The sequence below is a fragment of the Pleurodeles waltl genome, chromosome 8, assembly GCF_031143425.1.
Source record: "Pleurodeles waltl isolate 20211129_DDA chromosome 8, aPleWal1.hap1.20221129, whole genome shotgun sequence".
Classification (NCBI taxonomy): domain Eukaryota; kingdom Metazoa; phylum Chordata; class Amphibia; order Caudata; family Salamandridae; genus Pleurodeles; species Pleurodeles waltl.
Genome location: NC_090447.1, coordinates 254,413,530 through 254,430,277, shown reverse-complemented (window position 1 = coordinate 254,430,277; position 16,748 = coordinate 254,413,530). Strand labels below are relative to the sequence as shown.

General features: G+C 41.1%; 1 protein-coding gene across 5 annotated transcripts in view; it reads left to right on the top strand.

The window, feature by feature from the left end:
- USP25 (ubiquitin specific peptidase 25) overlaps positions 1-16,748 on the top strand; it is a 465,144-nt gene that overhangs the window by 107,762 nt on the left and 340,634 nt on the right. For all 5 annotated transcript variants that reach the window (XM_069204108.1, XM_069204107.1, XM_069204111.1 and 2 more), the window contains one exon: positions 3,491-3,653. In XM_069204108.1, the coding sequence (XP_069060209.1) occupies positions 3,491-3,653 (163 nt within the window). The remainder of the gene's footprint in view (positions 1-3,490; positions 3,654-16,748) is intronic.

The window sequence follows — 16,748 nt, the reverse complement described above, 5'->3', positions numbered from 1 at the left end:
ACTCTAGATCCCTGGTCTCATAATCTAACTAAGTTCCCTCTGTCACGTTCTTATATCAATGTCACCTAAACTATCCCCTAATTCTCTATTGGTCAATTAACTGACGTTATTACGCTATCCAAACATATTTCTATAACAAATTTATGAATTCTAATATTTCGCTCTTCACACAACGTTGATTAGTCTGCCTTACGATGTTCTCATCATCCGGCTTGTCAGGTATCAAATTTGTTGCATCTTCTTCAGTCAGTGTCTTCATTGTTCGCGTCCTGGGAAAGTACTTCTCACACATATTACACACAGTTATTACAAATTTTAGGACACGGTCTCCTGTTAGTTGGTTCTCATGGAAAGCTTCTGCTAAGCATTTTATTAAAACAATGAACATCTCACAGTTCACTCTGTGAGCATTTTCTATTAAAAGCTAATAAATACAGCTTCTGCATGAGGCCTGGCAAATCTAGGCCAAGACACTCGCTAAGTTAAGGCATACAATTTATAAACTAGAACATATTTCATAACCCTAAATATGACATATTACTACATTAATCGAATACATTTTCAATATTTCATAAGTATTAATCTTAAAATTGTACATTGGTGGCCATTCTTTGAGGTCACTTTTTCAAACGTGCGCATTATTTTTCTCTACCCCATTCATTTTCTACAGAATTCATTATTCAAAATACATAAACACTCATTAATAATTTCTAATTAAAACATCTGCTTCAGCAAGGCTAATGACCCAAGTTCTCCTGAAGAGTCCCACGTTGACCTGAGTTAAGCCCCTAAGGATAACATTAGCTGCTGGACTAATGTTTAGAGTAATCTAGCTCTACAAATATAAAACGTTTGCAGTCCTACTTTGGTTTGTACTTAGAAATTTACATACATGTTAAATTAAGTCCCTTTTCTTTCACTGGTGACACCGTTTGTTCAGTGATGTTAAGTGTTAATTAATGGGCCACACTGTATTTAAGTTTCTCACACACTCAATCTCCTGAAGAATGCCTTGACTGCTAAACACTTGCTACCCTGTGCGAGTCCAGTGCCCTTAGGGACAACTTGGATATCCAGTAGTAGTGACCGCATTGTGGCCCAGTAACCACTGCATACTGTTGGACCCCAGGGAAATACTTCACAATTGGTTTATCCCTTCATGAGTAATGTACCTGAAGCCTACTACATCCCACTAAGAGATATAAAAGTGTATTCACTCGGCGCAATCCCTTAGCTCTGGGGTGGTAGACCGGAGTGGATCAAGACATCTGTAGAAAAAACAACCCCATAATCATGGTGCATTTGTAGTGTGGTCATCTCATTCTTGCTCCTAAATGCCACCATTCTGCGATTTGTTTTTTATATAGTTTGGCAAGGGTAACCCTCCTGTCATGTTAACACCTCTTAACCTGCTGACTAACGGACCACTCTTTCGACAGGGTGAGATAACTGGTAGTATCATCTTATAACATTTGCAGACCTACATTTTCACTTTTGAGAGGTAAGACAGAGAAACAGGCTTGCGTTGGGCATTCCCACGTCAGTACTGACTGTAAAGTGCATGCCCCAAGACTGTCATGCCTCTATTGTATTGTTAATATTTGCGAATAATTCAGTCTTATTGAAAGGACATGGAAGTGCAGCTGGCTTTGTTTCAACGAGCAGTATGTGCTATTCACCCTTTTATGCCGTACATAGCCCTCAGAGTGGGGAGGGGGGCGTCTAAAACATCACTTGTAATTGTACAGCACTTGCACCTTTTCAGTATATAAAGTCTCTGGCACTTCCATAAAGCCGTCTTTGCAGCTAAACATCTGACCATTTATAATCAAGATGCCAAGTAGTCGAGCTTCTAGGCAGTATGAGACATGGGCGCAATATACGCTGACCCTATGGACCAACTCTTACCTCCATTCACAATGCAGAGTCTAATTATCGTACCTGTTCAATGTCCTGTCTGAGAGGGAAAAAACATCCCTTAAGTAGTCCCTGAAAAACTCTTGGCAGTTCATCTGCTCTGTAATGAGATTCCTCTCATCTGATTTCTGAAGTCTGCTTCATAGGTTTATTAGTGCTTCATAAATTCTTTCCCAGTGCACCCTGGTAGAACGGTCCTTGCTGTTAGAGGTGCTGAGTCAGGCACAACTAGATACATGTGCATGCTTCAGATTTCACTAGAGCATGCCACAAGTGAGATGCTGTTCTCTAAGTCTGTTTTAGTGTGGAGGAAACTGGTGAGACCAATACAAGCTTATGCGAAGGCTTTCTAAAGGTCCTCGGCTAAATGAGACAACTTTTTAAATTTTTTCCTTGAAATATTGAAGACGTTTAATTTGCTCACCATTTATGCTTTAAAAGGTGGGATTTTATACCACTCATAATCAAAATTCAGTTTGTTTTATATTTTTTTGGGATTATCTCCAAATTTACTACCTTTTGAAGGGTTGTTCCCTTAGTGAAATACAGAGACGATCGCCATTGATATCTGCATTGATCTACATGTGTCATAAGAGCAGCTCGGTCGTCCTCCTGTTTAGGGTTGACTATTAATTGCGTACAGCCGCAGTTCTTAACTTTTTGTCCCTAAGTGGACAACCACGGAATGATTACAGGAAACCGGGAAACCCGACAGAGTCAATAGTGGAAGCCGGGGACCCCTCACCTAGGCAATTTCAATGATTTAAACCTCAAGACTATACACAAAAATATAATAAATATACACCAAACAAATGCTCAAATATTGAAATATTTTAATTCACAAATGTAGAAAATGTTCACATTTTTTATTTTGCTTTTTTATTTGTATGTGCTTCAATATTTTTAACTTACTGATTTTAATACTTAATTTTGTAGAATAGTCACGGACCTCATGAGTAGACCTTGTGGACCCCCAGGGGTCCTCAAACCACAGGTTAAGAACCATTGGCCTACGGCAACAGCCCTTAGTGATATCACAGTGGCCGACGTGCAGTATTGAAGACTACATCAGTCTCTAGTTATCATGTTGATTACATGTGCTGACTCCCTCCACTGAACTAATTTTCCCATAGCGATTTTGCTTGTTTAGCATTAATATTTCAATTGCTGTGTAGGCGATGCCATGAACATGGGCGTCCCACGGTGATCTCTAGTTTATGTGAGAAGCAGGAGAGTACAAGCTCGTGGTTAAATATGGATCTGTAATGAAAGCTGCAGCAATTGTGCAGGGATCACAGCTGATAGAAAAATGAAGTTGCCTGCAGTGATATGCATGTGGTTACCCAGCACTTCTTTTTGAAAATAAATAATTTCTGTGCTTTCTAGACTTTCATTTATGAACACCTAAAACATAACTTGCAGATTTAAGAGTCTTACACTGAATTTTTTTGCTGAAATAATTAAAGCAGTGGGACCCTGACAGCTAACATTCCAAATTGTAATGTTTTGTCATGCATAATTTGACGGTTATTTTTTGCCCTTTTTTTGGATTCCCTCGCTGTTCTCCTTTAAGAGTCCTAGAGGCCAGTATTGCGGAAAGCAAAGCAAGTTCCAAGAGGACACACCCAGAGGTCTGGAGCGATTCACCAAACCCACATGATCGGAAAAGGCAAGACAATTGTCCTGTCGGCCTGAAAAATGTTGGGAATACATGCTGGTTCAGTGCTGTTATTCAGGTGAGAGACTTTGGCACTTGATTTGATTGTCTTTTATGGAGTCAATACTGACTATTATGTCATTCCATTTATATTTACCTATTAATCAATTTAAATGTTAAATTTAATTTTTATATTTATTATTTTATATGTTTGCGGATTAGGGATTAAAATGTTTAATCGGGTACCATAGAGGAAGACTGATTTGTGGCATAGGGTAGTGCTACTCCTCTCCCTTTAAACTAAAGTTTTTTTTTTTTTTCAAGACATCTTAAAGTTTATTTCTGTGCATTGACTAACTCCCCTCAAAAGTTAACCAGTGATTGATTGCTTTATTTTTGGAAGGACGGTTGATTTGTAATATACATGTATACATTTTCTTATGGATACTTCCAACTGCAGATTCCTTACCCTTTGAAAATCTACAGGTGCCAGACTGGATCCATAAACTTTTACACAGCAATGCTCCTACATGCCGCTTATTGGTGCTGTGCAGCTCTGTATTGACTTAGGTCCATTCAAAAGTGACGAATGGAGTGGCATTGAAGCGTTACACCTACACGCCAATTTTAGCTCCTCTTTCTGCTCCTTCGAGTGCATATTCAGAGCTTCACTCCATCTTTTTTCCTAGGCAGTTTCATTAGATTTTTTTCTCCCTCCAATCAATTCACATCCAGTGTGCAAGGGATCTGTGCTCCTTCCAAAAACTACGATTTAGGCCATGCTTGGACTGTCCACCAACAAATATCTGTGATAGACCAGCATGAGATGTGAATTTGGGGTTTGAGCTAGGGACACAACTACAAATTATCAGAGAACTATGCTCTCATGCCTTTGTAGGGGATCTGGGAACTTGAAGTGAAGCTGTACATTGCCAAACACTGCAAGAAAAAACGCATAATTTCCACTCCTGCTCGAAGTCAAGAGCACAGACTTGTTCCCTTTTCCTAAGGTCGTTCCCATGATAAATCCTCGTCACAGTTGATGTCTTTCGGTAAATCGAAATTGAATTTAAAGAGCAAACGCAAAAAAGCCAAGCAGGGCTCTTTCCCATCCTGCCACTCTCTGCCTCCAGAGAGGGGACTAGGGAGTCAGCATGCCACTCAGTCTCACTCCCATTCCACGAGGGGCTGTTTCCACATTTGGTCCCGATGCACCCAGAGTTTTCCTGTGTTATCAGTGACGCTGCAGGAAATTGAGGGAGGTCATGTTGTTCATTTTTGGCACTCTTTCGGTTCTCTCGGATGCACCTTTAGGCCCCAAGGACCCTTGCGGGACTCCCGTTGTGTTCCTAGTAACAGAATCCATCCAATTTGACACTAAGAACTCTACACCTCTTCAGGTTATTTAAAAAAAAAGAAGAAAAAAAAAGAGAGAAATAAAAGGTGCAATTGACCGAGTCACTTTCAAAACATTTAAAGGAACAAAGTTAGAGCAAGTTCTGTACTCAAATGCAAGATAGGTATTCATCCACTAAACTGTTTTGCTTTGCAGAAAGGAATGTTTTTGTGTACTACATAATTTGCTACCACATCGAAAATCACTGCCACTCCTCAATACCAGTTCATACAAACCTTTAGAGAATAAAACTTGTGTGGATACTTCTTTTGATCTATTTGGGCCACAACTGTTCATTCTCAAAGCTATCCTTTTCCTATTGACTAAACAGCGATAGGATGATTGCCACACACAAGCACATAGATTCATTTTTATGATGAGCGTAAGCGTACAACCTCAAGTATACTTTAGTACAGTGGTTCCCAACCTTTTGACTTTTGTGGATCCCCACTTTATTATTACGGGAACCCCCAGTGAATCATTACTGGAAGCTGGGGACCCTGATCTAAACATTTTTGATGATTTGAAATGCAAAACAATGCACACAAAATATAGAAACAAGCATTCATCAAACACATGCAAAAATTATAACACATTTTTGCAAACAAATATTAATAAAAAACTATATATTTTAAATAGGAAGGTTGGAGCTTTTCTAAATTCAATTGAAGCAACACATCATCCATACTATACTCTGATGCACCTACACTGCTTCCCTGAATCAATCTGAGGATACTAATTTAATTTTTAGCCTTGTATTTCAAATTCCTTGACATTTACAGTATGTTTTAAACATTTGTATTGTACATTTAGCCACTTTATTTATATACAATCTTTAATATTGTTAATCTTTCATATTATTTAATCTTAAGAAGTTGCAGACCACCTGGGGAGGCTTTGCAGACTCCCACGGGTCCCCAGACCACAGGTTGGGAACCACTGCTTTAGTATACATACATCTGTGGCTTAAAGCCATCCCTCTGCTTCCCATTTGTTTTTTTCAGTGTCCTTTAAAAATCTTTGCTTGCTAGTGGTCAGTCCTGCCTCTTTGTCTCTCCTTTTCGCATTCGTCCATCCCAGGAAGCAGGGACCAACTACTGTATTACGCTTTGGTTGTTTCATCTGTTCTTTAGGGGAACGATTTTTTTCCTTTGTGTGAATGTTTGCCTAAGTTCAGCTTCGGTGCCTTAGCTGCCTGATTCTTTAGTTTCTGCAGGTGCGCATGGGAAGGCTCTTCTTCACACAGCTGCTCCTCCTACCTTTGGAATTCCATTGTGATTAAAAACGAGCCTTTAAATCTTACTAGCATGGCGCGCATTTGATTTTATTAGCGACTTGTCCCCTGGAGCCTATGCTCATGTGCCTCTTGTTTTTGTTTTTTTCATCTCCTGTGGCTGCTGATGGGTTTCTGACGCATGTGCATTGAACGCATTTCCTTATATCTATATCTATATCCCTGTGCACCCATTCACCATTTAGTGAAGGCATCATTTTTTGCATGTAGCGACCATTTATTTGTATTGAGGTTTTCATTTCCTCTTTTTTCCATGTAAGTTCTGTTAGGGCTGGTCCGCGTTCCATCATGGCTGCCATTGTTTTGTTGGACCAAGTTGAGTGTAGTCACTTGTCTGTCATGCTCCGAGTAGTGAAGGTGGTGAATCAGGGTTTTTATATTCACAGTAAGTGATATAATTTTTGTTTTTCTGACATTTTGACATGTTTTGAAGATTAAGGTATCTGAGCACTGGCGGATATGCGTGTGGATTTCCGGTATGCGTGTACTTCGCTCAAGATGGCCGCGCTTAGTCCTTCTATTACTTTTAAGTATCTGTGTGTGCGTGGTTGGCGTCTCCGCTGCACTACACTTGAAAATGGGCAGTTTTTCAGGTCTTGTTTGCTTACGTATATTAAGTTGCTGACAGTCGTTTGAGCTGCATTCTGGTCCAGCCTCGCACCACGAGCCTGGGGATCGTGAAACATTTATGCAGGCCCTTGTGCAAGGGTAGTTAGTTTGAGGTAAGTTATGGCTTCTCGGTTTCGGGTAGGGGATTCGATTATCTCTTAGCTTTAGTTGCCAACCCGCTCCTCTCCTCCTTTTTTTAGGGTCGAGCGCACAAGCGCTCCATCCCTGTTGTAATCTCTCTTTGGGCTTTTATTCGTGCCCATGTCACGCTTGTCCCTTTCATTGGTTTGTGGACTTGCCTTTTAAAATCCACTTGATTTCATTAGTGAAAGGCATGCAAACGTCATGCCTTTTCCAGTGTTTAGCCTTCCTCGAGTGCATCGGCCAACTACTGAAAACATACAAGGCTCCAAGTTTTCATCCTGGTTTCTGCACTACTTTATTTATTTTCCACGCAGCACTATCGCACTAGGTTTCACATAGCGCAATTGGTTTTCAATTTCAGTGCGATTGCGCTGGATTTTACATAGCGCAATCGCACTTGTTTTTTTTTCTTTCAATTTATGTGGCAAGAAAAGTCGGTTAGAAGTTTACAACACTAATCGCTCGAACGCGAGCAAATGCGAGACCCGTTGCATTGCAAATGCTTGTTTGTTTTACAGCCCTGAGGACGTTTGTTCCATTTACACTACTGTAAAGATTGTTTTTTGTTAAGCCTGTATAGTAATTGTCACAGTATTTTGACAATCTGTAGGTGAGCATTGGCCTATTGCGAGACCTCGGAACTATATGATTTTACATATCGTAGGGTTTCTCCAAGTACTTAGAAGGCTTTTCGTACAAGCATGTCACTGTTTCCTATTTGATCATTTTTTGCCATATTGTTTTTCAGCCACAGGACCCTCCCTTGAGGTCTAGGTGTAGGGTATTTGTTCAGATTAAATTATATATTATCCCTGACTACATCATCATAGACTGTATCAATTTTAGGGGTTAGATTGGCTTTGTTTGCTATGCAGTATGTTATTGAGTTATTACTATGTGGTGTAAGCGACCTGGGTTTTTCTATGTTGGTTTTATAGAGGTCACCATGCTTTTGGGTTTTCTCCTTTGGCCTCCTGCACGATTCATTTTTCTCTGATACCACTTTTGTCTTATTTAATACTTAGCATGTTTGGGGCATGTTATTCTTTTTGGAGTTTTGTAGGAGGCTGCATGTTGTTGAGTGGCTACAAACTATTCGATTTATTTTGCATCTTTTAGTACAGGTCAGGGCATTAATAATTGCGATCTGTGATATGTGATTGCAGCAATGGCTTACAAGTGGATGTCCTGAAGAGGTGCCTTTACTCCAGAACACATGTCGATTTGATTAATGATTATTGCAATTCCACTGATTTGATTAATGATTATTGCGATTCCACTGAGAAGAAATTATGGCATACTAACTGCAGGGCACAACAGCCCCTCATCTCTAGCCAGACTACTGGGGCATTGAGAGCTTTATCCTACTGGCAGCCCATCTTTTCCACTCACCATCTAGGTCCTTTTTGCCTATACTGCCTCTGCAGTACCAGTCTCTCTCCAGGGGCTTTGTTTCCAAAGATGCCCCCCTGGTGCTTCTGTACTGCCTCAGTGATTTGAACCTTTTCCAGGGCAGAAAGATATTCACACTGGACATCTGAGCTTTAGTTATATGCAGGGCCACTTCACTTATGTGGCACCGAGGACCAAATTATGCAGCAGGGTTGCCCAATTTATGTGGAAAGAAAAGTCCAGTTATGCATTTAGAACACCAGTATCTCAAACTCTCGCACATGCGAGACCTTTTGCTTTGCAAATAATTTGCGAATTGTTTGCATTGTTTTACTATTAACTTGCACAGACTTAATTTTCCCCTTTAGAGGTTTCTGCTAATTACTGGAATGGAATAAAAGGGCAGGAGATCGAATAGTTCACCATTTCAGTTTTAAGTCATTGTGGGCTGTTGTCGCAGCTGTAGGAAGTATGCTATGATTGACTCCAAATGTGCAGTGCCCTAAATGGTCAATAAGTTGTACTAGCTGTAGATCTTTTCAGCATTTGCTACGTTGATTGCTAACACCACCCGACAGTTCCACTTCATTTCAGCTCATATGTCTCTACTGCTGCTGACTGCACAAGTGCCAATCCTGACCCTAGAAGCACCTGTGCTGGGTCTGGTCCAGCGCAAGGCCTATGTTGTGCTATGAAATAACCAAAGTACAGCTTCCAACTTTAGGTGATCCCATCGGCTTTTATTTTGATGCTTTTCAAGACCTTCAGAATATACCACCTGATTGACCATAACTATGGGAAGTTGGACAACGAGTTGCTGATCCAATGCACTGTTGCTGGATTTTTCCTGGACCTACAAAATGCTAGCAAGTTCGGAGAATTTTCAGACCGGACTGGAATCTGTGCCAGCTCCCCCTCTCTTTAAAAAAAGTCCCTTCTTTGCAGTGGTTGTCCACAGAGCAGACAGAATTCTTCATTTGCATATTCCTTCCTTTGAAATGAAGGCACACTTATGGTTTGACACTTTACAATCTGTGCCTACCACATCGGAGCCATATCTGCCTTTTAAGGAGACCGTGACTGACATTTTAATGGCTGCTTGGACAAAGCCAAGCGTACCTCCCTTAGTTATTTGTCCAGTGGCAATATGACATAGATCATCCCTGAATGACCTGGCTTTTCTCATTCAGCATTTGACGCTGGAAAGCTTAGTGGTCCTTTCCCCCACAAGCAAGGTCAGACCCATTGCCTTTTCCTCTGCGCTTCCAAATACAGCAGTAGCCGTAGAAAGTGTGTGAGAGGAATAAGGTTGATATGTTTTTCAGTCATTTGTAAGATGAGTTATGAGTATGTCTTAACCAGCAGTGGACAGCCATTGGACACTTCCACACCATGTGGTAGAAGTGGGTCTCTGGTGTTTTGCAATTAGTATTGGCTCCCTCGTGCTTTTGGCCTACACATTTAGGAGAGTGATGTGCCTGATGCAGTTACTTCAGACAAAGGGTTTCTGGATTCTGTATTTGTATATTCTAAGCTCTTCTCCCACTTTCTCTGTAGTTTTCTATCCTTTTTTCAGCTCCCATCGTTAATTCAGTTTTGAGTTGTCACTGAAGTAAATGGACCATTGCTCATTATTCAACAGAGTTTTGCATTTCTGTTTTGCTGGTCTGGAAGGATAAAATGCAGTAAGTCAGATATTGTATTCCGCAGCTCAAAAGTGGGGCCTACAATCCAGGGGTGCATCCTTTGAAAGGTGGTAATGGTTTCTCTGGAGAGCGATGAAATTCTGATTTTGAGTAAAAATAGTTTGAAATCAAACATTAATTGGCAGAGTAGTTCTAAATATCAGCTATGAATGGTGTGCTGAAGAAACGAACAAAGGTCACATGGATGGCACCTACCTGCATCTCTGTGTTATCATTCCTGGGGCAAGACATTTTTGAGATAGAGGCCAATGTCCAAAGCACGATTTAAGCTTTTCCAAGGCAACTCTGGCACTTGTGAGGATGTAAAAAGTGAGGAACACACAAGAGCACACAATGCACAAGACAGTGCCTTTTGTGCATCCTATAAAATTGGTGGGGCTAAGCTGTTTCATTCACAGTAGCAGGCTGCATGGCAACTGATAAAGTTGTATGCCTTTTTTGAAAATCTATACTCTAGGGTCAGGCCCTGAAAAAAACTTTTAAAATATAAGATGTATTCACTTTTGTGCAAAGTTTACAATGTCTAGGAAGTAACACCAAACCACTACTTTGGTAGTGTTTCCTACACTGAAAACATTTCCATACTGTTTTACTTAGAATAGCAATAAAGGATTTTAATGATGGATCTTGAAAATATTACGTTTTTATTGGTGAAACTTTGTTGTACACAAGAAGAATTAAAACTCGTTCCAGGACTTAAAGAAGATTTATAATACAAGAATACTCATCGTGATTTCATATTCATTACACTGAAAGCAACACTCAGTACATGGATGCTGCATATACATATACACATTAATTTGGCATAGGTTTATAATGCAGAACATTTCCAGTCTTTCATTGCATACATTTCTCATCTCAGGAGCTCTTAACAGTGAACATGAAGGAGGATTTTTTTTCCGGAAATCTGTTAGTAAACAAGAGCATGTGACTGACTGAAGTTGTTCCGAGGATTATTTTGACACACAAGAAGCCCTACTCAGTGTCCGTATTATGTCAAGCAGCGTGCCCTATGTGGTGGTTTGCCAAGTCATGCAGTCTGAAATAGTCTGGTAAACAAACAGCTGCAATAAGCATTCGCTATTAGCTCTAGCCATGATGCCTACAGAAATTCAATATCAAAATACACTGGCAGTCAGAATACACAATAAAGCACTGAACTGGGCAGGCAAAGGTAAGGCAGTCTGCAAAAAAAAAATATATATATATATATATCATTGAGAAAGCTTTTTTATTCAATGTTCGCGATGATTTCAAAACTCTTATTTCGCGTAGCTGACAGTGCCGATTATATCTGCAGGGAATTCAAATTCCCTATATAAAAAGTGAAAAAAGCTAAATCAATGGGTAACACAGTATTCATTCCTTCTTTCATTGCTGGTAAAAAAGAAAAAAATCTCTCACCAGTGCAGTGCTGCTCGCAGAGCATTATTCAGAACACGTGACGCGATCAAGGTGCAGGCCAATGTCTGAAGCACGAATGTACTAATGAACCTTTCCCCAGTGTGAATATTGTTTACTGAACTGTATTGTACGCAGTGTCCTATTGCTACAGGACAAATGACTAAGGGAGGCTACCACGGCTTTGTCAAAAACTTAAGGATCCTACAACACGCTGCACTTTTTCCCCATTTCAGTCTTGTTAAAACCGCTTTATAGTGTCGGTGTTCCACCAAAGGAAAACACATTTCAAAATAAATATTTACATTTCTCCACAGTGCTTCTTTCTATTTAAAATGTTACATATGGTAATACACATTGTAGCACGAAAATGCATTTTAAATATTAGCACACACTCCAGTACCATGTAGACGTGTCCCTTTCAGTATCGAAAGTGCATATTTGTCCAGGCTGGTGCCCCTGTCTGGCTGTTGATGAGCAAATCTAGAAGGTTCCCTCAACCTCAGGGATCACGAGCTTAGCAAGAGTCCTCTTGCCGTCCACAAATGGTGTCTGCCCTCCGAGATGGTTCATGGGGTCTTCCTTTTTGCCTTATTCGAAGATACTCTTGTCCTTCAAGGATCTCTAGGAGACATGTTCCGCGGGACTTCGTCCTACAGGGAACTTTCCTGCCACTAACATCGAATACTCAGCGTTTTGAGGAAATTGATGCGGAAGCAGGTACAGGCTATTCCCCGGATTGGGTTCGGCTGCTCTGGTAAGGCGAACTGCTGACCCCTGGCAGTCTAACCTCAATGTATGTTTTCCCTTCAAGTGAACGTTCTGTCCCATCAAAAGAGCAGGGCGTTTCATCTGAACTGACACTACTCATTCATGTGTGGAGATCGCGTGGGATCAACTGAGACGCTTCGTCACCCAGTCAAGTGGTGGGTGCCCCTCTGGCTGCAGCTCCCCTTTCAGCTCCATTCACTCTGGTGTTTGGGCACCTCTTTGGCACTGTTGCAAGTAACTTCACTCTCTAATAACCGAATGGCAGCTGGGAATGAGTGGGCCGCCTAAATTTGAATTTAAAATGATTTTGCCTCTATCTCAAACCTTGGTTACATTAGCAATTACCTATTCCCTGAGCTTATAAAAGTGTTACTCAAGATATATAACGTGTGGTATCAAGAACGGACCACAAATATGACGGAGTGCCGAGTTGCACATTTTGCACTTTTTCTTTTTTCCCCACTTATTCATGTCTTTCGGAAGTAGGAAATGCGTTTTAATTCATAACCAAATATATTTGAATGCGTGTGCTCATAAATTACCTTTTTTCACAATTTGAGATTACAATAATGGTTCCCTTTTCCTGTTGTTCCAGGTTTTTACACATGCAGCCAACGATTTATTTATTGTTTGTATTTGTTTATAAAATGAAAAAAATACCTTAATTGAAATTGTTTTGTAGGATGGTGATGATTATGCTTCAGGTCACAATTGGAAACTAAAAAGAGAAATACAAATACAGCGTTTAAAGACAGGTTTTGATAATTGTTACAGCGAGGCCGAATCACATAATTTAATTACGCTTTGGTACTAGCATGTAAAAAATGTCAACCCTTTTTCTTGTATCTCTGAAAGATAACTTGTTTACTCCTGTTCTGAAGTCCACATGGGAGCGATAGAAGCAGATGGCAATGCGACACCGGCGCAGCTGGTAAAGCACACTTGTTTATTGAGGGTGACTACTTCACATTCTCGATTCTAGCGTGAGAATTCATCTGAATTGGTATTTTTAGGTTTGCAGATGTTCATGCTAAGTTTATTATTAGATGGAAATCCGGGCCTTTTTTCTCCCAAAAAATATGGGCTTGTAAACTTTTTAACAGTCTGCATTTGTAAAACAGTACGCATCTTAAACCAAAATATACAGTGCTCGACTTTTTTTCCCCTTTTTTATCATACAATGCAGACTGGCAAGTATTTGTGCTATGTGAAAGTGCACTCACCTGCCCTCAGTTAGGGCTCATGTTTTCTTGGTACAAACTTTATACAGTGCAGCACCGGCTAGTTTGGGACATTTTGTTGCTCCCTACCTTGTGATTGATTGCTTGTGCCAGTGAAAATTGTTTCAGTGGTCTTGGTTTACTAAGCTTCATTCAGACTTCATTCTTTGTTTGTGGTATGCCAACCTTCATTCAGTGGTTGTCATGCTAAGCTTCATTGAGAGGCCTCATTCATTGGTCGTGGTGCCGCAGGCCTTACTCACACTGTATTCAGTGGTCGTCTTATGCCAGGCATCATTCAACCGAAACGAAATAGTCGTAGTATGTATGCTGTATTCAGAGACTTCATTCAATGGTGGTGGTATGCCAGGCTTTACCCATACATCTTCCAGTGTTCATAGTATGCCAAACTTTCATTCAGACTTCATTCACTTGCGGCATGCCAAGCTTCATTCAAACTTCATTCAGTGGTCGTGTTATGGTCAACAAATACCATACGTCATTGAAACTTAATTCATTGATTGTCGTATGCCTAGGTTCATTCAGTGGCCATGGTTAGGTGATATGCAGGTTTTGGGCCCAAAATAGTGCTGGTCTCTTGAGTATTACACAATGTAGTGCCCTTTACTGCATGGTTTGTTTTTATGAATAAAGACTGTGTGGCACTAGAGACAAAATAATTTTGTAACTATCCTGGGCCTGTTAAATCAATGGCACTTTGTGCCAGATTTTTACAATATACTTTTTTGTTTTCAGGTAGCTGGTGGTGGTGTTAGAGGCTAGCCTTATGAGCCATATCATTATGTGATCTGATTATTTTTTTTATTTGTACTACATTGTTTTTAGCTGCTTAGGTGAATGCAGGTGTAGGTCTCATATAGCTGCTCAATTTGCAGGAATAACCATTTCTCTAATTAACGTAACATTATTGTGGATGTCAATGAAGTTCTGCAAGGTAGGGTCAGTCACAGTCTTCTAGTTAATGCGTTCGGCAGTAGTTGCTAGTGATATTCCAAGTGCACATGCGTTACTTAGGGTTGTGACAGGACATGGAGAGAAATGAGTCCTGTGAAACCTCCAGAATCCATTCAGCACCATGCAAAAAAACAATGACTCCAATTTGAGCTGTTAGGGAACATCACTTGCTGGCCACAAGATCTGATAACCCTGAAGATTCACCCAACGCTCTTTTATTGGGTGCATTGGATATTTTTGTCCTGGTGCAGTTTTGGCCTGCACTTTTCGCATATTAACACCTTGGTAAAGAAAATATCCCCTACTAGTGTAGGCCTTGGGGCATAAAGGACTAAACGTAGGAAAGTGAAAGCTGCCCCTTTATCTCACTCTTGCAGGTTCACGTTTGCTGCTGTTGTGACTGTTTTTCCTTCTTTCTCTTTAGCCTTTGTGTGCTTTTCCCCTTTCCCCTTTCTGCTTTCATGCCTGTCTCATATGGATAAAAAGAGCAGGTGGTCCCCACCGGCTCAAATTAAGCACTGGTCGAAGCAACAAAACTCTAGTAGTGCACCACTCTGTGATTGGCTGGACATGTTTTAACAAGCCATTAAAGATGTATGCCATATTTGTAGGATCTGAATGGAACACCCAGCAACTGCCTGGCACTGTACTTCCTGGGACTGTTCTCCAGAATTGGTATTTTTATTTTAGATTCACTTGCAACCCAACCATATTTCGTGTTGAGACATACATCAGTTACGTGCTCCGAATCGGACTGGCGTGGTTGAGGGTGATGGAGGTGCAGCGCCTGCAGAGCTTGGGAGTGTGGGTGAAAATGAGAGCCACTTAGCAAAGGAAATGTCTTTAATGCAGGTCTTGGGTATCCGCCTTTTTAAAGTCTGCCAACAGTGCACTTAAGTGAGCTGCTTCTAACATTGTCTACTTTTACGGAAATACTTCTAACTTCATCGTAGACTTTTCTTAGCCTAATGCTTGATTGGGTTTTACTTTTTTGGGTGTTAATGTTCATTGCAAGGAGTTGAGAGGCATGCCTAGCTGTGAAAGCTGTGTAACCTGAATTTGAGTATCACTGGTATAAGGGGTTGAATTCTAAGTACGGCCCGGGCCTCCTGACCTTTACGTGCGGCCCCCTGGTCCGCAGCAGCACTGAGCTGCTGTTTACTCGAATCATCCATAGCGTCAAAAAGACGTTAAATAAACGGGCAAGACTTTATTTAAAGGATAAAGAAAGGAAGTAACAAGGGTGTCCTGCACCACTTGACTTTAGGGACACCTTCATTTTTAAAGCCATCCTTCAGAAAAAGTAAAAATATGATATAGTCTCTGTATTCAAAATGTATATTTCATTAACTTGAAGAACAATTTCATCTTAGTAAATCATATTAAACAGTGCATGGAGAAGTAATTTTCTTGTTAAATGATAGTTATCAAACATGAATTTACAAACATTCATACACCCCTCCCTCCCCCCCACAACAATTGTAAGAGTGAACTAAGAGCCTTGGTTGCTCTTATACATTTCAAGGCCGCCTTATATATGATAATCAAGAAAAAGGAGGGACAATGAAGTAAAGCAATTTCCTAGGAACACACAATTTGCTTAAGTGGGGTAGCTGGGATTAATCCCAGCTTTCCTGGTTTCATAATGTGCACTCCAGCCACTAGATGTATATGCTTTGCTTCCTCTACATCCACCTTATGACCACCCAAAACTTTTGACTGCATCTCTGAGTTTATCAGTGCAACCCTCGGTCACATCATAGGCAGTCGCGGCCTGCTTCACTCGTAAGGAGCGTGGCCCGTGCGGCAAGCTGGGGGCGTCTAAAATGTAATAAAAAAAAATACGAACACTTACCTTCTCGCCGCTGTGCCCCGCTCCTCTCCTCTGCTGGCTGCAGGTAGGCACAGGCTCCCAGCCTGCCCTGCGGTCAATCCTGACCCTGCTCAGAGCAGGGCAGGATTGGCTGGGAGCTCCCAGCCAGGGTGCTCCCAGGCAGACTGGGAGCCTGTGCAGGCTCTCTACAGCCCGGCAACTGTGTTGCTGGGCTGGAGAGAGCCTACCGCGCATGTGTGTTTGACTGGCCAGCCAAACACATATACGCTCTGATGGGGAGTGCTGTGCACTCCCTCCTCACTGCTCATCACCCCAAGTGCCCCACATAGTTTATTATCCCTTCGTTATGGAAGGTTTGCAGCTTCTGCTACTGGTGTGGGGGCGACGCTCCTCCGCCCTAACGGAGGAGCCGCCCCTGATCATAGGCCAAAC